General features: G+C 48.3%; 1 protein-coding gene across 5 annotated transcripts in view; it reads left to right on the top strand.

Annotated features, from left to right (window-relative positions):
* Positions 1 to 23,999, top strand: part of Tbx5 (T-box transcription factor 5) — a 56,798-nt gene that overhangs the window by 9,964 nt on the left and 22,835 nt on the right. For all 5 annotated transcript variants that reach the window (XM_008769230.4, XM_039089491.2, XM_017598339.3 and 2 more), the window contains 2 exon segments: positions 2,584 to 2,736; positions 10,189 to 10,280. In XM_008769230.4, the coding sequence (XP_008767452.1) occupies positions 2,584 to 2,736; positions 10,189 to 10,280 (245 nt within the window).

Below are 23,999 nucleotides of genomic sequence, written 5' to 3'. Positions count from 1 at the left end.
ACCTAGATCAGAATCCTAAAGCCTGGCATCTCTTTGGCTCTAGGAGAGGGGTCCTGTGAATCCCACAAATTATGTGAGGGTACAGTGAGCATGTGCCTCTCCTCTCCCAGCTGTGTATTGTTCAGTGTGCTTTCAGTCTAGTTTCATACCTCTTTCCCCAAAGAACAACAAAACACGGGCTTTTGGAGAAATACACCCAAACGCTAGGTTACTTTGGGTTTTCGAATTCTCCATTTAGAACCCTTTGCTAGATGTCCATGGTCATCCTTGGACATCCGATACTCAAAGGGAAGTCTGGGGGCAGGGGAGAGGTTAGAGGATATGCCCAAGTCCATACAGTTTGCTTGGGGATAGGAATTTCACCGGGGGGGGGGGGGCAAACATTTTCCAGTTTAGGGAAAGGAGGATCTGGCTAGGTTAGACTTGGAAATAAGTTCAAATGAGAAATCTGCTCTTTCTAGGTGATGGTGACAGAGGACAACTGGGACCTGGGGAGGGAAGAGGGTTTCAGGATGGTCCACTGAGGGGTTCTGCATGTGGGAAAAGGAGAAGGCTGGGTTGTTGGTGGAAAGTTCTATCCTGAGCACTTCTTAATGGATCACTGAATTCATAGTGATCCCAGTCAGAAATGTCCTGAGGCTCTTCTGGTACAGGAGTGGGAGACTTGGGGTATTGCTGTATAGGTTCAAGGTCCTGGGAGGCCCTCCCTGTCTGTTTCCTTCCTCTGGTTCCCTCCTCATGAGTTCTGGGACCTTTGAGTAGGGGCTTCCATGTAATCTCCAACAGGCAACTGAGTGTCTCACAGCCTCATTTCAGCTTCAAGCTGCACCTTTGTTTTTCTGAAAGTACTTTTTTGGGGGTCACTCTGGGGTAGACTTCCAGGAGAGGTCCTTGGCCCTATCAACAGATACGAGCCACTTAGCTGTCCCCTCCCCCCTTCCTGAGTTTCCTCTCAGCAACTCACAGACAAAGAGTGAAGTACTCTACCCCCCGACTTTGAATCTAGAGTCACCCTGATGGAATTAGGGGCCATTAGATCACCCTCATTCTGAAGTCTTCGCACTGTCCCCAGCTGTCAAAGCAATTTGCTTAAGCCCAGAGGACAGCTCTGCTGGCCCAGGGGCTGTGGCAGTCAAGCTGGGGGCCCCAGTGCGTCTTTCTGTCGCCAAACCGCTGGTTAGTCAGCATCATTATTATAAGCCTGGGAGGTGGACGGTGTGTGTGTGTGTGTGTGTGTGTGTGTGTGTGTGTGTGTGTGTGTGTGTGTGTCTGTCTCTCTGTCTCTGTCTCTGTCTCTCTCTCTGTGTGTGTGTGTGTGTAATTACAGCTGGACACCCCCAGGCAGGAACTAAGGGGTCGAATCTTGCACTTTGAGGGCCTTTCTTCAGAGTTGGGCCAGGGATTCTGCAAGCCAGGGTCAGCAATGCAAACAATCAGAGACGGGGAGCCAAATCCTGCTACCACTAGGGCTCAGGATCCTGTGGGAAAAGCAGGGTTGGGGAATGGGTAAATGTGGCCTTTTGCATTATAGAGTTTTGAGTGATTTTTAACAGTCACCCCAGCATCAAAATATGGGCATCATCTGGACAACAAACCCAGTTTTATTACTATGAATGAATGTGTAGGAGTCCTACCTCCTTGCTCCCCCTCCTTCCTCTCCTCAGTCTTATAATAATAATAATAATAATAATAATAATAATAATAATAATAATAATAATGTGGTTGTAGCAATAACCAGCAGCAGCTGGAGTAAGTCCTACTCCGGAGTATCTCAAGTAGGGGGAAGAACACAGTCATTTTTTTCCCAGTAGATGCAGAGATCCATCTCTGAGTCCTAAACATTGGCACTCAGGGAAAGGAAACTTCTGGATCAGCCTGTCCCTGCCTCAGTGGGGGCTCTCCCCTCACCCCACAGTCTCAGGAACACAGACCCAACTCTCCTATACCAATATGTCTCCCCCTCCCACAACTCCTTTTTATGTTTCAAAACAAGGGACCCAGGTTTGAGTTCTATTAAGAGCCACCACGACTCAGAAAACTGAAACTGCTATGAGCATTTGGCAGGGTCCCCCTTGGCCTTCCTCAGAAAATGTTTGAGGAGGAGATGTGCCATGACTGTTTGTATATATGCACATATGTTCTTCCGGTCCCTCGCTACCACACACTGCTGTCCAGTTTTCCCAGCCCCCCCCCCCCTCCACCGCCGGTCCCTACCTCCAGACTTGCCAGGTTCCATTTGGGGGCGGGAAGTGCCCTTATACACAGAGTTAATTTATTAAGCAAACTTTATTAAGAATTCTGATTTACTGCCCTGTGTGCTTTGGGTAGGTTCCTGGAATATTACCTTGACTTTCTAATGTGGAAATTGTCATTTTTGAAATGTTTCTTTTAAATGAAATCACTGGCCCTTTTTCAAAACAGAAGAAAAAAAAAGAACTTTTTTTTCCCTTTCTTTCCGAGAGCCCATATAATAAAGCTAATTGGCAGTGTAGATGGGGGAGGAGCGAGAATCTAGCTGGAAACAAAGGAAGTTTTGATTTTGTTTTCTTCTTTTGACAATCTCATTTTCTCTGTTATTTTTAGATTATCCTGAACTCCATGCACAAATACCAGCCCCGATTACACATCGTGAAAGCAGACGAAAATAATGGGTTTGGTTCAAAGAATACTGCGTTTTGCACCCACGTCTTTCCGGAGACGGCTTTTATCGCTGTGACTTCGTACCAGAATCACAAGGTAAGCCTGAGAGTCTCTCTACCCGCCTGCACCACGAGCCGCCTGCTGCTTTACATGAGCGCATGCGCTGTGTCCTTACCGGAGTGCAGCCCTTTATGGCCCAGGCTGGGTCCACAGTCCCACAGCCTCAGCTGCTATTGTCCTTCAGGGGGCTGGGCAGGGGCCAGGTTGGAGCTTTTTGCATTATATTCGTGATGGGGAAGGATCTCTCTCACCTATCCTTTCTAGTTAGAACCAAAACTAGTCATCCACTTACACGCAGGAGAGTCTACAGAAAGGAGTGGGGGTGGGGAGGTGACAATTGTGCTGGGATGTGTGGCTGGTTCTACCTTTGGTGAGGACTGCCTTTTCTGTTGAGAACGGGAGCATGGTCTTTAGAGGCACCTCAAGTGGCAACGGGGCAGGTAGCAGAGCCCAGGATAATTGGGGGCGGGAGAACCCACGTGAGCGTCCCACGTGAGCTCAGTAGAGCTTGTCCCCTCCCCCTTCATCTGAGTGAAGTTAGCTGTAAAGTTTCTAAGGCTGACATGGGAGGCCAGTGAAGGGCCACAGGCAGGTTTCCTTCTGAGTCATCCGGTGGAGGTCATCCTGGTGCTGGCTGGGTGGTAGACAATACCTCCACTGGTCCTCGTTAGAACCAACTGTGGGTAGTCCCTGAAGTCAGACCGAAGGTGACTGAAGTGTGATGGATGATCCCTTCCAGATCTAGGGAGAGCTTCCTTCTTTGGCTCCGAAGAAACCCCTGCCCCCTCCCAAACACGATTACTTTTTTTTTTTTTAAAGGGAAGGAACAGAGCTGACCCCAGTAAGGGCAAAATGGCGAGGTCAGTTGCTGTGATTTAGGGAAACTATATGTCACACGCGCCATGATATTGGCTTCCTCGCCGGCTCTGCAAGCCCTTGTTTAGCTGTGGCCTTAAAGGATCCCAAGGCAGACACAAGAGCCACAAATATCTGGTCCACCTCGCCCTCAGGCAAGCCTAAGTTCATAGAGGATGTGTGTGGTGATGGTGGCGGCGGCGGCGGCGGTGTGTGTATATGTGTACATATAAAATGACTTGGCATGTTCTGAGTTTTGTGTCATGGCAATATAATAACACACACACATGCAGGACAGCAGACATCCACTGTCCCTGTCCCTCCTGTCCTCTTTGCTTTTTGCTTTATACAGTATGCACTTACTGCTTGTTTGTTTTTTGAGCATGCTTGGGTTGGAACTTATAGCTTGGAATACCGCTAAGAATACATCCTGCCTCTGAGCTGCATTTCTGGTGCCCTTTGACGACTGACTGCTATATCATGTGGGACATACAGACATACCTCCAACACTGCCATAGTTCTGTGTATGTGGACTGTGTGTCAGGGGAGGGGATCATACATTATGCTAGAGTGTGCTTGTTGAGTTTAGACGACAACTCATGGGAGCTGGTTCTTTCTATCTTTTGGGGGACTCTGGGAATTGAACTTGGGTCCTCAGGCTTATCTGCTGAGCCATGTATGAGTTTTCAGCACAGTCTAAGGGTCTATGGGTCTAAACTGTCACAGGCCTGTCAGTGTGGGTCTCCAGCTGCACATGTTTGTTTGATGAGTCCATTGAAGCCCTACAGGAATTACTTTCAGTATTAGTTGGGTCTGGGACTGTAGTCCAAGTGCCTTTTTAGGCAAGTGGGCGGATTTTGTACGTGCACAACGGGAGATGAGTTTCTGCTGCTCCATCTCCCACAGGATCTCTCTTATTTCTTACCTGTCAAGCCCCCAAAGTCATTAATTTTCTGTGGGAAGAGCCCTAAAGAGATACATTTCCCAGTCAAGGTCAAGACCCTTGAAAACATTCCTCAAGTGGATGTAGGACCTGTGCCTTAGATAAGTGGGCCATGGTCTCTTATGATTTGTGGACAGCGTCTCTCCCTTTATTGTCCCAGCTGGAGCCGGTGTTGAGTCAGCTGAGGGCATAGGTAAGCCCACTGAGATGATAACATCATTTGGATTAAGGGCTGGACACCACTGGGGGACTTGTACTCAGATTCAGAGTCAGGATCTAACTCAGTTTCCCATCTGTAAAATGGAAATCACAATAGCATTATGAGGTCCTTGGGGATTTCATGGGGTCCTTGCTAGGATTACCCCCAGATAATCCCCAGAACCATCCTAGATGGCAGGGCAATGGCCTGGATCTAGCCACGGGTCAGTTTGCTCTCAGGTCAGCTCTGTTCAGAACTGTGGTGTTTTTGGAAAACTCTTAGCCTGTTCAGCACCACTCCTTGAGTGTATTGAAATCCTCACGGCCAGCACTTTAAAGTTAGGTCTTCTTACTGCTGTTGAAAAATCACCAGGAATACTGGTCTTTGTGTTTCCTCCCCCTGGTTCCTTGTCAATCAAGAGCAAACTTGTTTTGTCTTGGATGAATGAGTTTGGGGGAAGTATCCCGGGTGAGTGCACAGGCGGCCATACCTGGGGGAATGCAAGCCCCTGTTTGGGAAGGGTTTCACAGAGCTCACTGCGCTCAGGGTGCATTCTGCACGGAGCCAGGTGCCAGGTAGGGTGCATAGGTGGCAGTGTTCCTTTTTTAGACGATAAGGCACGTGACCTTCCAACACAGGGCCCTTAACGATGAGCTGTATTTCCTCAGCCCAGCTGTGACCTGTAAGCTGGATTTGGGAGTTATTTCCCCAGATGTTTGACAGCCTGGAGGCGGGCGGGCAGGGTGGGGGGGAGATATTTAAAAACTCGAATCTTCCCCAGGTCCGACGTTCACTCGGGAAACGCGTCTTTGTTCGGTTTTACAGCAGTTGTCAGCACACTGCCTAGAAATATGTAGGTGTTAAACACAAGTCACTGGGGCATTTCATTTCCCGGTCCTTACTACAATGGCCGTGTATGCAAGCGTTCTTGTCCCTCAACGTTAACTGACTTTTCCATCCCAAGGATCTCTGTGCAGCTTAAGTCCTTGTGTAGGGAGTCCATATTTATGAGGTACAAGTTCTCTGGTTGGGACCAGGAAATGAAGCCCCAAATGGAGAGACATAATTAAGGTTTTTGGCCCTCACGAGTTGTTTTTTTTTCCCCCACGAAAGCAAGAATTTGCAACAATTATTTTCATTAATTTTTACAACCGCTGTCTCACCGGTTGGAGCTGGCATTTATATTTGCCTTCCCCATCCCCCCCCTAAAAACCCCACTCTCTCCCTTCCCCGGATATCCGGTTTTATGCTGATTTTGGAAGGGAGTGCATTTGTATGGTAAATAGTAGGTTTCCCTAGAGGTTTTTCTGGTAGGCGTAGGCTTCCAGGTGTGCAGATTTGGGGGCTCATAAGCTGGCATGAAGCCTATAGTGTGTGTGTGTGTGTGTGTGTGTGTGTGTGTTATAAAGTGGTTTATAGTGTAAGAGGCTCTGTGCAAAATAAAGTGTGTTTTAGCAGCAGATGAGTCTGTTTAGAAGGATTTCTTAAGGATGATTCTGGTGTGTGTATGTGTGTGTGTGTGTGTATGCCTGTAGTGTGTGTATGTATCTGTGTGTCTGTGTGGTGTGTGTGCATGTGTGTCTGTGGTGTGTGTACGTGAGTGGAGCATATGTATACACACCTATGTATGTATGTGTACGTATGTGTGTGTACATGTGCATGTGTGCATGCATGCCTGTGGTGTGTATATGTATGTGCTTATGTGGTGTGTGTGGAGCATGTGTGAGTATACATATGTATGTATGTGTACATATATGTGTGTGTGTGCATGCATGCCTGTAGTGTGTATACGTATGTGTCTGTGTGGTGTGTCCACGTGTGTGTGTGTATGTATACAAATTTACATGCCTGTGTGTGTATGCCTGTGTGAGGTGTGTATGTGTGTGTACTTTCATACCATGCCCACAGGTAGAGGTCAGAGGATAACTTGAGGGAGCCCGTTCTCTCCTTCTCTCCTGTTGGTCTTGGAGTTGGAGCTCCAGTGTCCAGGCTTCATGGCAAACACCATGCCCAGCTGAGCCATCCCACTGGCTCCACCTTAGCTTTGAGACAGGGCCTCTCACCAAACCCAGAGCTCACCAATTGGCTAGACTGGCCTGTCAGTGAGTTCCTGGGGATCCTCCTGTCGCTGGACTCCCAGAACAGTGGGATCTGAACCCAGGTCTTCATGCCTGTGTTAGGGGCACCTTATGCCCCTGACCCATCACCCCAGCCCTCCACAGAAATACTTTACACTTAGAACCCAGAGGGGTCTATGCGATCCCTGAAAGAAGTAAGGTGGGCGTGACGTAGATCCCAGCCCTGGAGTAGTGTGTGAGAAGTCTTGGATTCTGTTTCCAGCACTGCCTGAAAGGAGATATATTTAAAATCAATGTTTGAGGGTATATCTATAACTAACTTATTTTTTTTTAATTCTATGCAATGAGGTTTTTTTCTCTTTGTTTCATTTTTTGAGACCAAGTCTCAGTAAGGGACCTCAGTCTCATGATCCTGCCCCCTCAGGAACATGGTGGGATTACAGGTGTGAACCGCCACACACCTGTTTGCCATCGTGGTTTTGTATTGATTAAGGAATGATGAACTTGTGAGTGACCTCAAGTGACACAGAGACCATCCGTGTGAGGGGGAAAAAACTTGTATGTTTGGCGTACATATATGTGTGTGTGCATGTGTGTGTGCATGCATACCTGTAGTGTGTATATGTATGTGTCTGTGTGGTGTGTCCACATGTGTGTGTGTGTTTTGCCTGCTTGTATGTCTGGGCGTATGTGTTTGCCTGGTGCCCATAAGGTTCGGAGTAAGACATAGATCCTCTGGGACAGGAGTTACAGACAATCGTGAGCCACCTTGTGGATGCTGGGAACTGAACCTGGGCCCTCTGGAAGAGCAGCCAGTGCCTGTAATTGCTGAGCCATTTTTTTCCAGTCTAGCAAGAAGCTCTTTTTTCCCCCCAGACAAAATAAAGCCCACGTTTTTCACTTTTTCTTGGACCAATTTTGGGTCCCAAGTTTTTAAAGGGACAGTGATATTCTGGGCTGAGTCCTGGATTTACAGTCTCAGTTGTCTTCAGCATTGCAAGAACTGGTAGGGGAGTCAGCTTCAGTGGCTGGGATGAGGGAGGGGATGAGGGACAGAGGACTTGTTCCATCCGGTTTAAATGATCTGGTTGTTGTTGTTGTTATTGTTATTATTATTATTATTATTATTATTATTATTATTATTATTATTTTGTTTGTCTATAATAGGCTCTCATGCAGCCTTGACTGGCTTTCAGCTCAGTATACAGCCAATGACCTTGAACTTTTTAATCCTTCTGCCTCCACTACCTGAGCTCCGGGATCACAGGTGCCTGCCATTATGTGCATTTTTGCTTCTGCAATTGAACCCAGGACATCTCTGTATGCTAGGCAGGCTCTCTGTCAACTGAGCTGCACACCCAGTCCAATTTACTACTACTATTACTACTACTACTGCTGCTGCTGCTGCTGCTTCTACTATGACTACTGCATATGGCTGCAGGTGCCCACAGAGGCCAAAAGGGGATACTGAATCTCTGGGATTAAAGTTATGGGTAGCTGTGAGAGGCTGGGAACCAAACTCAGGTCCCTGCAAGAGCAGTATGTGCTCTTAACACCTGGCCACCTGTTTTTATTATTATTATTATTATTATTATTATTATTATTATTATTATTATTATTATTGTGTGTGCTGGGTATGGCATGTGCCAGGGCAGAGGCTATCTTGTGGGAATCAGTTCTCTCCTCCCACCTATGTGGGTCCTGGGGATTGAAGTTGGCTTATCAGGTTTGGAGGCAAAGTTCTTTTTCCAAAGCGGGTGCACTGAACTCTCTGGTTTACCATGAGGGAGTTTTAGCCCAGGACTAGCTTGTTCTAGAACCTTCTCTAGCGGTACTGACTTTCTCTTTCCAACCATGAGGCGGGTTCAGAACTTCCTGTGGAGGCCAAGAGAGTTTGTCATCTTTTATTGAATACCAAGTGACGCTGGCACACTTGGATTCTCCTTTGTCATATAGAGTCACGAACAATACTTAATAAAATACGAATAAAAGGGGAGTTGATTTAAATAAGACACCTAGCTGGGCATGGGGCCTCACACCTGTAATCCCAGCAGTTAGAATCAGTTAGAATCACCTTCAGCTAGAGGCCAGCCTGGGCTACACAGTGAGATTCTGTCTCAGAAAAACAAAAGCGGGGACAGGGCTGTCTCAGCAGAGGTTCAGAGTTTGGGTCACTAGCACCCACATAAATGTTGAGCTTGCATGGCCGTGGTGGGGGGAGTGCCCTCTAATCACATCCCTCTGGAGGTGGAGACCGGAGCATCAGAGAAGTTAGGCTAATTGAATCTTCAGGCTCATGGAAGAGATCCTGCCACAGCATGTCAGGTGGAGAGAGACCCAGGAAGACACCTAGTGTCAACTTTGGGCCTCCACAAGCATGCTCCTAAACATACGAGCACGCATGCACACGGGATAGCATACATAACATATATGCACGTAAGGCAAAAAGAAACAGACGTCGATTAAAGTCAAGCAGCCTTCAGATCCTCTTAGATGAGGCGGAGGCTCTAAAGGGAAAGCCTGGACTGTTGACAGCAGTTGTGACACGCTGGTGCCTGTCATGTGATTCTTCACGTGACAGCTCAGCTCACGCACAACCTTTAGGAAACAGCACTTCTAGCAAATTCCACACGGATGCAGCCCACCACCTGGGTCCGCTATTACGTTCACTCTAATATAATATGTGTTGACGGCTTAAATTAGAGTGCTGGGCCTTGAACCAAAATACGGAGAAACACACAGTTCCGCCGCAGGGTTGGGACACAGAGTTTGGAGACAGAATTCCCACCTCCTTGCCTAGGAAACCACAGAGGGTCGGAGAAACGGGGCGGTGACCATCTGTGGGAGCCTCAGATGTTGGCGTTTATTGGACTGTTTTACACACACCTGGACCAGTCAGTGCTATCTGCAAACGGTGAAATGGGGCACGGCTGGACCTTTGAAAGCTTCGATCAAGATGTGTTTTCTGCTGTCGGGAGATTACCACATTGTGCGGGATGTGTGGTCGCTATGTCAACACTCACGGCTTCCTACGGAAGAGGGGCCAAATGTTGAGGCTTCCATTTTCTTTGAAATGCAAAATGCCTAACACACACATGTGCACATTAGTGCGTGTGTGTGTGTGTGCGCGCGCTCACACACACACACACACACACAGATGATGATAGTGTAGAATATGACTCCAATTAACGAGTAAACAAAATCCAGATTTCCCCTTCCTTTCAACAACGGTCTGATCTAAGGCATTTCCAAAGCCTCGGCTGCAGTGGTGTGCCCATCATTGTGATGATTGCGTCGCATCCCCTGGGTTGTCCGGGGGTCTCTTTCCCGTGACTCTTGTTATGCACTTTTGTCCCAAGGCCCTCCTTTTGATAATCAAGTGTGAACCAACTTGCTCTCCTTCGTCCTCTCAGATCACACAGCTGAAAATTGAGAACAACCCCTTCGCCAAAGGCTTTCGGGGCAGTGACGACCTGGAGTTACACAGGATGTCTCGGATGCAAAGGTGAGAAATCGGGGTGCAATGCACCCCACAAGTCCCCCCACCAATATCCCTGACATCCAATAGAGAAAGAGATCTCTCATTCCCATCTCGGTCTTTCTTCTCTGAGCCTGTCTGTCTGCCTGTCTGTCTGTCTCTCACTTTGTGTGTGTGTGCGTAGATCAAGGGTCAACACAGGTACCTCCCTCAATCCCTTCTCCACCTTATTTTTGAGACAGAGTCTCTCCCTGAACCTGGGCTCTCTGACTCAGCCAGGCTGGCCATTGAGCTGCAGGGATCCTCCTGTGTCCACCTACCCACAACTAGTATTGCAAGCGAGTCTCACCATGCTGGATTCACCACAGGCTCTGGGGACTTGAACTCATGTCTTCGTGCACACGAAGCTGGCATTTTGTGGAATGAGCCATCTTCCCAGCCTCCAGCCCCTCCGTTCATAACCCTTAGGATCTGGAAGGATGTTTTCAGGCAGCCTGCAGTGTGAATGTCTGGGTGGGAGTCCGTGGAATCTAGCCTGCTAGGGACCTCCTCTTCCTTTATCATGTCCCATCACCCCCTCCTCCTCCTGAGACCTTCCCCCTTCTCCTTCCCATCCATCTCAGCCGATGAAGGCTGTTCTTTCGGCAACAGCTCTCCATAAACGAGAGAGAAGTTAACAACTCCATTTCCTGGGGGTGGAAGTGGGAGTGCGGGTTGGGAGCCTGTGCTAAAAGTCATTTTCTAGTTTTACATATCCTGTGGTTGCAGCCGCTGATTTGACAAATAAAGGGGGGTGGGGGCTGGAAGAAACTTGTGCACGCTTGGGTCTGACTGAGAGGACTGAGCAAGCACAGTCAGGTTGTCAGTTGCTCTCTCAACTCCAAGTGTGACCCGCTACACGGCAAGAGAATCAGAAGCCACATCTCAATGCCCTTGGCCAAATGTGTGTGTGTGTGCGCACACACCCAGAGGTATATACACACACACAAGGTATACACACAGAGGTACCCACACACACACACAGGCACACACACAGGTACACACACACACACAAGGTATACACACCCAGAGGTATATACACACACACAGAGGTACCCACACACACACACACACACACACAAGGTACACACACACACACAAGGTATACACACACAGAGGTACCCACACACACACACACACACACACACAGGTATACACACACACAAGGTATACACACACAGAGGTACCCACACACACACACAGGCATACACACAGGTATACACACACACAAGGTATACACACACAGAGGTACCCACACACACACACACCCAGAGGTATATACACACACAAGGTATACACACACAGAGGTACCCACACATACACACAGGCACATACACAGAGGTATATACACACACACAAGTATACACACACAGGTATACATACACAGAGGTACACATACACACAGGCACACACACAGAGGTACCCACACACACACATAGGTACACACACAGGCACACAGATACACACACAGGGAGACATGCACACAGGCACTCACACAGAGGTATACACACACACACACAGGTATACACACACAGAGGCACCCACACATACACACAGGCACACACACAGAGGTACCCACACATACACACAGGCACACACACACAGGTATACACACACAGGTATACACACACAGGTATACACACACAGAGGTACACATACACACCGGCACACACACAGAGGTATATACACATACACAGGTATACACACACACAGGTATACACACACACAGGTATACACACACACAGGTACCCACACATACACACAGGCACACACACAGAGGTACCCACACATACACACAGGCACACACACAGAGGTATAGACACACACACAAGTATACACACACACAGGTATACACACACAGAGGTACACATACACACAGGCACACACACAGAGGTACCCATACATACACATAGGTACACACACAGGCACACAGATACACACACAGGCAGACATGCACACAGGCACACACAGGCACTCACACATACACACAAGAACACACGTAGGCACATAGGTAAACACACATGCACACAGATACACACATATACACATGAACACACAGAGGCACACACACACATGGAAACACCCATTCTCTCTCTCTCTCTTTCTCTCTCTCTCTTTCTCTCTCTCTTTCTCTCTCTCTTCTCTCTCTCTCTCTCTCTCTCTCTCTCTCTCTCTCTCTCTCTCTCTGTTTTTCTGTGTGTCTCTCTTTTCCCTGTCTCTGGGTTTAATGATTCGAAATAAAATGAAATCATTAATGATGCTCTGGATGACAGGAAAAGAGAGGGTCAATAGATACAGGATACAGCCCTCCAAGAAGGGTAAGAGACCAAATAAGGAGAAGAGATGGAAGCCCATGGTCTTGGGGTCTAAACACGGTGCTCAGAACTGTTGTGTTGTGAAATTAACTTAATTAAAAATGTTATTTTGTTTGCATGGCTATTTGGCCTGCACATAAGTCTGCATGCGCACTGTGTACATTCAGAGGCCAGAAGAGGCCATCAGATCCCCAGGAACTGGAGTTATAAAAGGTTGTGAGCCAACATGTGGGTGCTCTCAATCTAGTCCAGGTCCTCCGTAAAGAGCAATGGATATTTTCCACTGCCGGGTTATCTCTCCAGCCCCAGGGCTTTTTAAACTCAGTATTTTCAAGAATGCATCTTGAAATTGACAGTCCCTGCAGTTCTAGGGACAGAGGAGTCAGTGCCGACAAAAATCCCGTCGAAGCAGAAATGGTACAACCCTTTGGGGTCCCCCGAGAGCCAAGTTCAGAGTCACATTCCACACCGATGGTGACTTCGCTGTAGAGATAGCCGCAGCCGTTGCTGAAGCCGTGTCTGAGAAGGTGAAGGTCTAAACTGGGCTACCTTGTAAAGCACGGGTCACCAGAGGGTCTAGCATCTATCTCCCACCAATTCCATTCTTCCTACAGGGGCACGGTGGATTGAAAGGGTCAGGAGGCACCCTCCTCTCCAGCTTCACCAGGTCCACCAAGTGTATCTCTTTCTGTGCTAAGAACTCAGGGTCTCGCACATGATAAAGCTCAGTTCTACTGCAAGCTCCCCTTCTGGCCAGGTTCTTCTCATTGGGTCCTCCTTGACAGCGGGAGCTTCTTGGCTTATACTGCATGCAGTCCCCTTCTCCTTTGGAGTCTTCTCCAGACAGTCCCACCGAGACGCTTGGAAACCATGAACACACAAGATCTCACTGCACACTTGGGGACTCTCCAGATTGTTATCACCATGGAGGGAGGTCCAGCCCTCTTACCACGACAGGCAATACCCTTCCATTCAGGCTCTGCTCCCCACTGTCTCTGTCTGCTCTGAATCTGTTTGCTTTTTCTTGTTTGTAGCCCTGGGACCTGTGCTCAGTTTGTGTCTGACGCTTCCCCTCCCTCCCTTGGCCAGCTGTCAACATCAGTGGGTTTCTCATGACTCTTCCTTCCTTTAAGGATCTTCCCCTGCCGGACCTACTCTTTGGAAGCTCGTGGGGACAGGTGTCAGACTGTGGGGGAAGGGTCAGACGTTTGAAAGCTAGGACACATGGATACCCCAACCAGTCCTCATCACAACTCTTATTCCTGTTTGACTGGGTCTCTGTCTGTCCAGCTGTCAAATGGAAAAGGAGGAAAGAGAGGGTGCAGGGGGAGAAAAAGAGAGGGTGAGAAGAGAAAGGTTGGAGTAAGGAGGGAAAAGGAGGGGCTGGTCACCTCTGGGTTGGAGCCAGTCTCTCAGCTAAGAGCCACAGGTCTTTGTGGCCACATGAGGACTTTTGCTGGGAAACTGAGAGAAGGCTAGACCTTCTGAGGGATTAGGGACTATGATGGAGGAAGCAAAATGGTCGAAGTGACAGTTTCAAGGTCAATCAAAGCCGGGGTTATCCTTGGCCCTGTGTCAGTCACAGTGAGGCTCTGGGAAAGTGAGCTAACCTTCCAGAGACTCGATGTTCCCACCTGTGAAATGGGCACAAATAAGTGTAGCCTACATGTTTTAAGGGTCTTGCCAAAATTACTTGAGAAAAATACAGGCAAGGAATCTGGATCCTAGTCTATTCTCAGGACACTTTCCCTGATCCAGGGGAAATCTCCCTGGCACTGTCAGTTCTAAGTTTGTTCAGAATTTATTTTGGGCTGTTGTCCCAGCCCCCAGGTCGCAGTAGGTAGTGACAAGCAAGGACTGTGGCTCTTGGAGTCAACTGTGATAAAGGGCGGCTCACTGTTAATCTTGTAATTCTGTTTCCTGTCCTCCACACACCCGGTGACAGCTGACTCTAGGAGGAGGAGGAGGGATGAATTCTGGAAGAAGGGAGAGAGAGAGAGGCAGGGCTCTGGAGGGCTGCACAGCTCTAACACAAAGCTTGCTTCTGGACTGTCTCCCCACGCCGCTTTGCTCCCTCTCCTCTGATTCTGTGTTTGGAAAAACAGGACAGTGACTTAGCTGATCCCCGGTATTCATTTATGGTATCCTGTTACAGGAGCCATCACCGCTTATATAAATATGGGAGAGTTGGGGAAAAAAATTAAACCATGTAAACTGCCTGTTTCCAGCTTCTTGTGACAGTGCGCACATCACCAAGGTGGCTTAGAAAGGGGCGGGGACTTCAGTAAAACAAAACAAAACAAAACAAAACAAAACAAAACAAAACAAAAGCTTCTCACAGTCAGTGTTCCTCAAGTCCTAAGAAGTGAGCGCGGCTGGGGAGCTGATTTTAGAGGATGCACGGACTCACACTAGGTGCTGGTGCTATGATCTCAGAAATGTTATTGGTGCTGGAGAATAAGATTAAGTTAATAGGAGGGGAGAGAAAGAAAGGGAAGAGGAGAGAAGGAGAGGAAGGAAGGAAGGAAGGAAGGAAGGAAGGAAGGAAGGAAGGAAGGAAAGAAGGAGATTAGCAAGGAGGAAAGCTGGTTAATTCCCAGGTGACTGAAGAGAAATGACTGCCACATAGCACTTGGTTGGGCCTCCGGAAAAAGTGATACGATGGAGACCGTGCACAGACAGCAGCTATTCTGTGCCTGCGCATGCCAGCTCAGCCTCTAGAAGGGTTGGGACTCCATTGCTTCCAGAGACAACCCTATGCCCTGCTTTTCGCTGCGGTTCCTGCCTTGAACTTGGCCTCTGTGTCCATGGAATAGTCAGACAGCTTGGGAAGTTCTGGGAATTGAAGAGTCCGGGGCTGGGATGACAGGGGTCAGGGGAGGTTTTATGGAGGGGGTCACAGTAGCTTCCGGAAGGATAGGGGTTGAATGTGTTTTGAGAAGGGAAGCGGTGCGCAGGGTCTTGAAGAGTAAGCTTGAGAGGAGTAGGGGGGTGGGGGTGGGGGAGCAGAGTGACATCGTGAGAACTGCTCCTGGAGCTTGGCTATTGAGATAGAAGAGACAGCAGGGGGACAGCTTCTAGTCCACCTCCCCCCCCCCTTCCCCTATTGCAAAAGAGGACACTGAGGTCCATGGACTCTTTCTGGAAAGGTTTTGATCTGTCGTTTTATTCTTCTTCCGCCTTAATTAAAGTAAGGATGAGGCAACATACAGAGGAATTGGGGCTCAAGTATAGATGACAGACACTGAAACTGGGGGAGCCCTGGGTAGTCCTGTGGCTCCCCTAGCTCATGGAATACCTGTCTTGACTTTGGAAGGGAAGATATTTGCGGCTGACCAGGGCCAGTGCTACAGTGAAATGTTTTAAGTCCGTTTTGCGGTATTGCAACAAAAAAAACCTGGCACTCTCAAAACTCCCTCACCTTAGGGAGGAGAAAGTTTATTTCCCATCACAGCCAGTTAAAGACCTCACTTTGGGCCTGTTGCAAGGCGGAACCCTAGGGCATATAGTTCAGGGAAACACATGTAATGTTGCATACTTGCAATGTGAGTCCTAGGTCGGATCTGGGCCGGGTTTGCAGCTGAGGCACGTGACTGAAGGAAGGAAAGGCAGGCTCCCAGGGTGTACACTCACACAGAAAGGCAGCATAGCACCGAGCCACAGTGATGTCCTAGGCTGACTGTGCCGGGTGATGAAACAGGTGCTCACCTCAGTGAAGCCTCATTGCACCTGTCAGGGTCCCAGAAATGACTGAGATGCAGAATCCTCTCTGTGACCAAGGTTTCCCCCGGGGAGTCCTCTTATATAGGGTGATGGAGGTAAGAGGGACTCCCTTCTATAGAGTGAGGGATGGAAAGGAACCCCTTTCTAGAGGGTGAGAGGGTGCAGAGGAACCCCCTTTATAGGATGAGTGGGATGGAGAGGAGTCCCCCGCCTACAAGGTGAAAGGGGTGCAGAGGAACCCACTTTTATAGGGTGACAGGGGATAAAGAGGAACTCCTGCTCTGAAAGGCAAGGTGAGGGTGAAGAAGAATCTCTATAGGGTGAGATGGGATGATGAGGAACCCCTTTCTACAGGTATTTGAACTTGAGGCACACACGTGCACACACACACACACGCACGCACGCACGATACCCCTGTGTTTCTTGCTTCTCTTCTACAGAATGTCCCTGAGCACTGGTGGCCTTTCTGCCACAGAGGTCTAGATTGAATATCCCTCACCCAAAATGTTCAAGTCCAGAAGCCCTTGAGGCTTGGAGGTTTTGTGCATTTTGGTTTACTGCACGTATTTAAGAGATTTCAACTCCATACCCGAGATTCATTTGTGTCTCAATGCCTTGTCCATGTAGCCCGAAGGGAACACCGCATAGTATTTTCATAGTGGCTGTGGGTTCTTTGTATTATTAATTTACACACTTAATTACATAATTGGTCTTGTTTGTTTCCCGGGGACTGACCTCAGGGCCTTTGCACACGCTAAACAAGTGCTCTGTCATTGTGACACACTCTGAGCTCTACCAACTTCAAAACATTATTATAATAATTTGTGTGTGTGTGTGTGTGTGTGTGTGTGCATACCACAACATGTTTGTGTGTGATGGTCTAAGGACAACGTCTAGAAGCCAATTTTTTCCCTTTTGCCTTTATGTGGGTTCCAGGGGTGGAACTCATGTCTCTAGGCTTTGACAAGCACCTTTATCTGCTGAGCCATCTTGCTGGCCTTGTACCTTGTACATTTGATTGCAAGGACTGTGTGACTTTCTACTCAGGGTGTCACCTTGTCAGCTCTCAGAAGGCTTCAGGCTGTGGAGCATTTTGGATTTGGGAGTTCAGGATGCACAGCTTGTGTCGATGGAGTCTTACCAGGAGCTGGCCAATTGTGTGGGTCGACACTTTGGGGTCTGTGGTGTCTTCGGAGAGCAGGTTGGAGGAGTGACACTACCTGAGTTTCTTTGCTCTTTTAATGGGAAGTGCTCCCCAAGGTAGACATTTGGAGATTTTGAGCTGTCCTCAGCCAGACAGAGTGGGGAAGTTTGTAGCTTAGGACTTCGTAGACAAGTTAGAACCCTCCCCCTGGCTCCCATCCCAGTGACAGTCTTGGAGGCACTCAGCCTGGTCACATTATATGGGACTGTTGTCTTCCACCTCTGCTTGGCCGTGCTTTCCAGTGTCCCTACCAGTTCTTAAAGTCACCAATGAAAGTGACAGGTGGACATCTTTAATGCTAGCACTTTGAGGGTAGAGGCAGGCAAATCTCTGAGTTTGAGGCCAGCCTGGTCTACATAGCAAGTTCCAGGACAGCCAGGGCACATAAAATCAGTCTCTCTCTCTCTCTCTCTCTCTCTCTCTCTCTCTCTCTCTCTCTCTCTCTCCCTCTCTCTCTCTCCCTTTCTCCCTTCCTCCCCTCTCCCTCCCTCCCCCCCTCTCAAATGAAACCAAGAAAGATCTGAAATACTCGCAGTATATACATAGGGGAAAATCCAACAATTTCAAGGGATTCGTTGGGCTGGGCACTTCCAATGTTTCATTTCTTCTTTATGAGAGTTCCTGCCTCTATTCTTTTCTTACTGCTTGTAAATCAGTTTTCAGCCTCTGACCACACATGTCTGGCTTAGCACTCTTACTTTCTCTGCTTGTGGCTAGAGGTCAACTGAATGCCTGGTTACAGAGAAGGGACCTGGGACTTTTTTTTGTGCAGCAGTCCTTCCATTTCCAGCTGCCCCAGGGGGAAGCATGTTTATCTCAAACAAGAGTGAGGTTCTGAAAGGAAAGCCAAGCTGCGACTGATGTTGTTAAACAGAGGTCGTCTGCAGAGACTCCATCTGGGATGTTGGGGAGCAGATGGGATCCTTCGATAGCTCCCCTCTTTCTTACCTGCAGAATCACCCCCTCCTGTCTCCCTACCCCTGCCTTTGGGCACTTGCCTTCTTGAGAGGACGCTGTGAGTTGTTCCTCATCCATCTACACTTTTACCATCTTCACTGAGGTGCAATTAACAAGATGTTCATATATAGATGTGTATAACATAAAGCTTTGATAAATAGAATATGAAACAGGCCAATAAGACAGTCAACACATCGCCTGTGCAAACTACTGTTTTCTTCTCTTTTTCTCTTTTCCCCTCCACCTTCCTTCTCCTACTCTATCCTCTCATTTCTGTTCCTCACTCTCCTCCCCTTCCTCTTTCCCCTCCCCTCCTCTTCCCTTGTTCTACCCATTCCCTCCCCTTCCCCTCCTCTTTCCTCTCCTCTCCTCTTCCCTTGTTCTACCCATCCCCTCTCTGCTCCTCCCTCCCCACCCCTTGATCCCCTAGGAACACTTAGTTCTTACCCTCTGCTCATCGCCATCACCCTGGGCATCTCCCACCAACTCTATATCATGCTGGTCTGGGTCTTTCCAGAGCCCATTTCTCTTGCATGTCTAGAATGCTCTATTCATTGACCAACATCTCTCTGCTCCTCTTCCTCCAGCCCATGGCAGCCACCACTCTATTCTCTCAGCTGGAAGTTGGATCATTTTAGACTCCACCTAGGAAGTGATGTCTTACAGTCTATTTTCCTGGGTCTGGCTTCTTTCCCTCTAGGTTCACTCACGGTGTCTCAAACGAGAGGATGTCTCTTCTTTTTGAAGTTTGAATAGTACTCCACTATACACGCACTCCACATTCTCTTTATCTATCCACCCACCCACAGGCTTAGGTCGTTTCAATTTCTAGGCTCTGGTCCCATTGGGCATGGGAATCCAGTCACCAATTCCATTCTTTTTGGATACAGACCCAGCAAGGGACTGCTGGGCCACACAGTGCTTTTATTTTTAGCTTTTGAAGGAACTCTGCGATGTTTCCCATGATGACTGTGCCAAACCGTATCCCCACCAGAGGCCGAGAGGGTTCCCCTTTCTTCACCTCCTCTCCAGCACCTGTTATCTCATGTCATTGTGATAGCGGCCATCCGAGCAGGTGTGAGGTGACAGCCCCGGGTGAGATTGCCCTGCATTTCCCCAGAAAGTGAAGTTGACTCTTTCTTCATGGGCCTGTTGACCACACGGGTGCCTTCCTTGGAGAAATCTCTGCTCAGGTCCTTCATGGAATTTATATTTTTATTTAGTTAATTATTTCGGGGTGCTGTTGGTTGATCTCAATGCTTCGATCTCACCAAGTGTGCCTCACTACTCAGCTATATAATTAATTCCAGGCTTCTACATGTTTATCATCACCCATCATCATCATCACCATCATCGTCGTCGTCATCATTGTGTGTGGTACCCTCATCTACCTTTCAGCAGTATTTATACTTCCAAGGGAGCTTGTTAGAAAGCAGATGTCTACATGTCTCCAATAGCCTGTGACTCTAGGATGGGACAAAAGCTTCCTCGGATTCATTGGCCAGCCCTGCTTTATTCCTTGGCCTTTAGTAATGAGCAGACAGGTAGATTCGTAACCCTGATCTCTGAAGACTGAGCCCCTGTGTGGGTTTTCTATAGAAAGATGACCTCTTTCTTGGTTTTGCGCTCAGGTCTGGCTAAGCATTCAAGTCACCCACAAGCCCTGACCAGCGTTTTATCACTAAACACTTAAGATATCAAGTAAACACAGAAGAATTAGACCAAAATTTCTGCCTGTGTGTCTTCCCTGTCACGTGTTCATCTGTCTGTCTGTCCATTCTTTCAGGCGATCTATTGGTCTGTCCACATAACCCTCTCCCCATCCACTCCATCTAGCTATAATCATTACTGTAACAGACGAAATTAAACTAAATCACGGGAGTGAGCCATTTTAGTTCAAAACCTTCAGTGTGCACAGCATCAACTGGTATCCGATTTTTGCTCACATTTCTTCCTTTTATCTTAGATTTGCAGAGTGAGACGCACGCGTTATGAGTTTACCTTTCGCTTCTTGACTAATGTGCAGAACCGTGAAACCTAAATCCCTGCCAAAATCTAGAACATTCTGTAAAGTCCGCCTATTCTTTTATTAGCACATATAGGTGTGTATGTGAGTGTATGTATGTGTGTGTGTGTATATGCGTACGTATGTGTGTGCGTTGTGTATGTATGTATGTGTGTGTATATGTGTACATATGTGTGTATGTGTGTGCATGTATGTGTGTGTATATGTGTACGTATGTGTGTGTGTTGTGTATGTCTGTGGATGTATGTGTCTGTATGTGTATGTGTGTGTATGTATGCGTGTGTCTCTGTGTGTATGTATGTGTGCATGTGTATGTGTGTATGTCTGTGTTGTGTATGTCTGTGGATGTATGTGTCTGTATGTGTATATGTGTGTGCATGTATGTGTGTGTATGTGACAGTATGTATGTGTGTGTATGTGTGTGTATGTGTGTGTATGTGGCAGTATGTATGTGTGTGTCTCTGTATGTGTGTATGTATCTGTGTTGTGTATGTATGTGTCTGTATGTGTGTGTATGTGTGTATGTGACAGTATGTATGTATGTGTCTCTGTATGTATGTATGTGTCTATGTTGTGTATATCTGTGGATGTATGTGTCTGTGTGTGTATATGTGCATGTATGTGTATATGTGTGTATATGTATGTACGCGTGTGTGTGTGTGTGTGTGTGTGTGTAGGCTTAAAGTTAATGTCAGCTGCCTTCCTCAATCACACACAACCTTATGTATTGACATAGGGTCCTTTGCTTGAACTCAGAGCCCGTTGACTCAGCCAGTCTAGGCACCCAGTTTGCTCCTGGGATCCCCTGTCTCTGTCTCCCTCATACTGGGGTCACAGGTGGGGATGCTACATCCATTCAACATTATGTATGTGGATGCCGAGAATCCAAAGTCTGGTCCTCCGTCTTGTCCAGCATGTGGGTTGCTCACTGAGTCATCTGTCATTTATCTCTTCCTGCCGGCAAGTTTGTAGGCTTTAAATTGACTGTAAGTCTGTTCTGTGCAGTGCAGGGTGTCAGACAGAAGGGAAGACTGTCTGAGGGACAGACAGCCAGAGCTCACTAAGGCTCAGCCACATTCATGTCCCATGTTCGTGCTCTTCATGGAGTTGCTTCCCTGCAGGGTAGGCTTTCTTCTTCCATTCCTATAAATGCATACAGCAAAGGGTCAAGAGACAAAGGAAGACATTCTGTGAGGGCCCAGGGTCCCCCATGATTGGAGCTGTCTCAGTAGCATTTGCTAAGACCTCTTTTGGACCGTTGGGCTCCTTTCAGGTAGTGGGCGGGAGTTCACACCTCTCCCTAGAAGACTGACAGCCTGAGTACTTCTCTTTGAGATGAGGTAGCAGCTCAGAGCCCGTTCAGATCTTTCTGGGTGCAAAGCACTGTTTCCATATATGTGTCCAGGATGGAGTGATGTGCACCTATCCTTCTAGCACTCAGAAGGCTGAGACAGGAGGATGGGAAGTTGGAAGTCACCTTGGCTATATAGTGAAGTCTCCAAAAAGTGAGACTTGGGGAGAAGTTCAGTTGGTAGAATATTTGCATTCATAAAACCCTGGCTTCCATGCCCCGCACTACATTAACCAGGCCTGGCAAGCAAGCTTATCAACCCAGAACTTGGAAGCAGAGGAAGGAGTGGCAGAAGATGAAGGTTTGGGGTAGGGATGGCTTAGTGACTAAGAGCGCCAGCTGCTCCTCTGGAGGACCTGGGTTTAGGTCCTAACACCTACAACTCACAACTGTCTGCAACTCCAGTTCCAGGGGATCCTGTGACCTCTTCTGAACCCCTTGCACACCAGGAACAGATGTGGCATACACACACACACACACACACACACACACACACACACACGAAGTTTCATACACACAAAATTAAAATAAACAGATCTAATTTTTAAACAAATTTAAAATATGAAATGGGGCTGGAGAGATGGCTCAGTGGTTAAGAGCACTTGCTGCTCCTTCAGAAGACCTGGGTTTAATTCCCAAAACCAACATAGTTCAGTCCCTAGCGGATCCAATGCTCTTTTCTGGCCTCCATAGAGATCAGACATATGCACGTGCATGCGTGCGCGCGCGCGCGCGCGCACGCACGCACACACACACACACACACACACACACACACACACACACACACGGTACACAGACATGCAGTCATGCAAAACACCCATTCATATTCAAAACAAAATAAAACAAAAACAAAAGTTGAGGGTCATCCTTGGCTATATATGGAGTTTGAGGACAGCCTGGGCTCCCTTCCTCCTCTCTTCTCCTTTACCGAGCTGCTCTGTGTCCTCACTCGATAAGCCTTCCCATCCACCTACCATTTCTGAACTCCTAGAGGCAGCTGCCACTATGATCCCATTCTGCAGAAGGAGACAGGGGCAAGGAGGAAAGAAGAATCCAAGAAGCTACCCACCAGGTCTGTGGCTGGGTGCTTGAGTACAGGGCACCCACTCAACCAGGCCAGTGTCAGAACCAGGAACCAGTTGCTGCTCTTACTCTTTCTAGAGATGTATAGCCCCGTAGCCTCACAGCTGCGAAGCAAAGGCTAATACTAGAGAAGGGAGAAGTCCTTAGGAGAGTCTTGGTCCATCTCAACCACACAGCCCCGGTGGGAAATCTATTGTGAAGTATTTGTGCCTATTTTCCAGTGAGCGGATTTCCTGCCCTTCCATCATGAGAAATGAGAACCCAAATGGATTTGTTAGCTGCACGTCACCTGGGGTGTGCCCTTCTGGGTCCCGTGGTGCCCACGTATGTCAGATCAAAATTCAGCTCCTTGGGGACTGAATTTGCCTGGCCCGTTTTAATTTGGGTCTCGGGGGAAATGGAGAGCCAAGGAAAGGGATTTGCCCCACAAGAACAGGGCTTTTTACAGCCTTCACCCCTCTTTGGTTGTTTAAAAAATGCTGCCAGAAACTGGGTAAAGTATCTCGTGAAGAAAACAAAACTGAACAAAAGCGTCCCCCCCCCTCCCTTCCCCGCCACACCAGCTCCCTGCCACCTGCTTTCGTGAAAAGGCCGATTCAACCCGCTGCGGTGTAGCGGGAAGGTTCATTAGCTGGCGGCGGCTGATGGTGCAGTTTGGCCCTCGGTTTCAATATTCCCTTGTAATGTTTTACGACCCAGACCCGTGGATAATGGCGTCATTCACCACCCTCCTTCTCGCGGGGAACAGAATGTCAGGGAGCCTGAGTCAGGGAGGGTCTGGTTTGTGGGTTATAGCACCCAGGGAGAGCCAAGGAACTCAAGATCTGGCTGTGTCTGGTGCCTCAGATCAGGCTGGTCGGTGCGGTCAGGGATGGAAATGGCGGATGGACGGACAGTCGAACCGCAAAAGCAGCAGGCCGTCATGAGCAGTGTGCCTTGCCCAGTGACCCCGGACTCTGCCCTCTTGTAGCAGGCCCCCAATCCTGTCTTCATTAGCCTGCTTTATAGGAAGGTGCTTGCCACACAGACAGTGTGCAGGCGGAGCTT

Source organism: Rattus norvegicus, chromosome 12 (genome assembly GCF_036323735.1).
Source record: "Rattus norvegicus strain BN/NHsdMcwi chromosome 12, GRCr8, whole genome shotgun sequence".
NCBI classification, from domain to species: Eukaryota; Metazoa; Chordata; class Mammalia; order Rodentia; family Muridae; genus Rattus; species Rattus norvegicus.
This window is presented reverse-complemented; position numbering and strand designations above follow the sequence as displayed.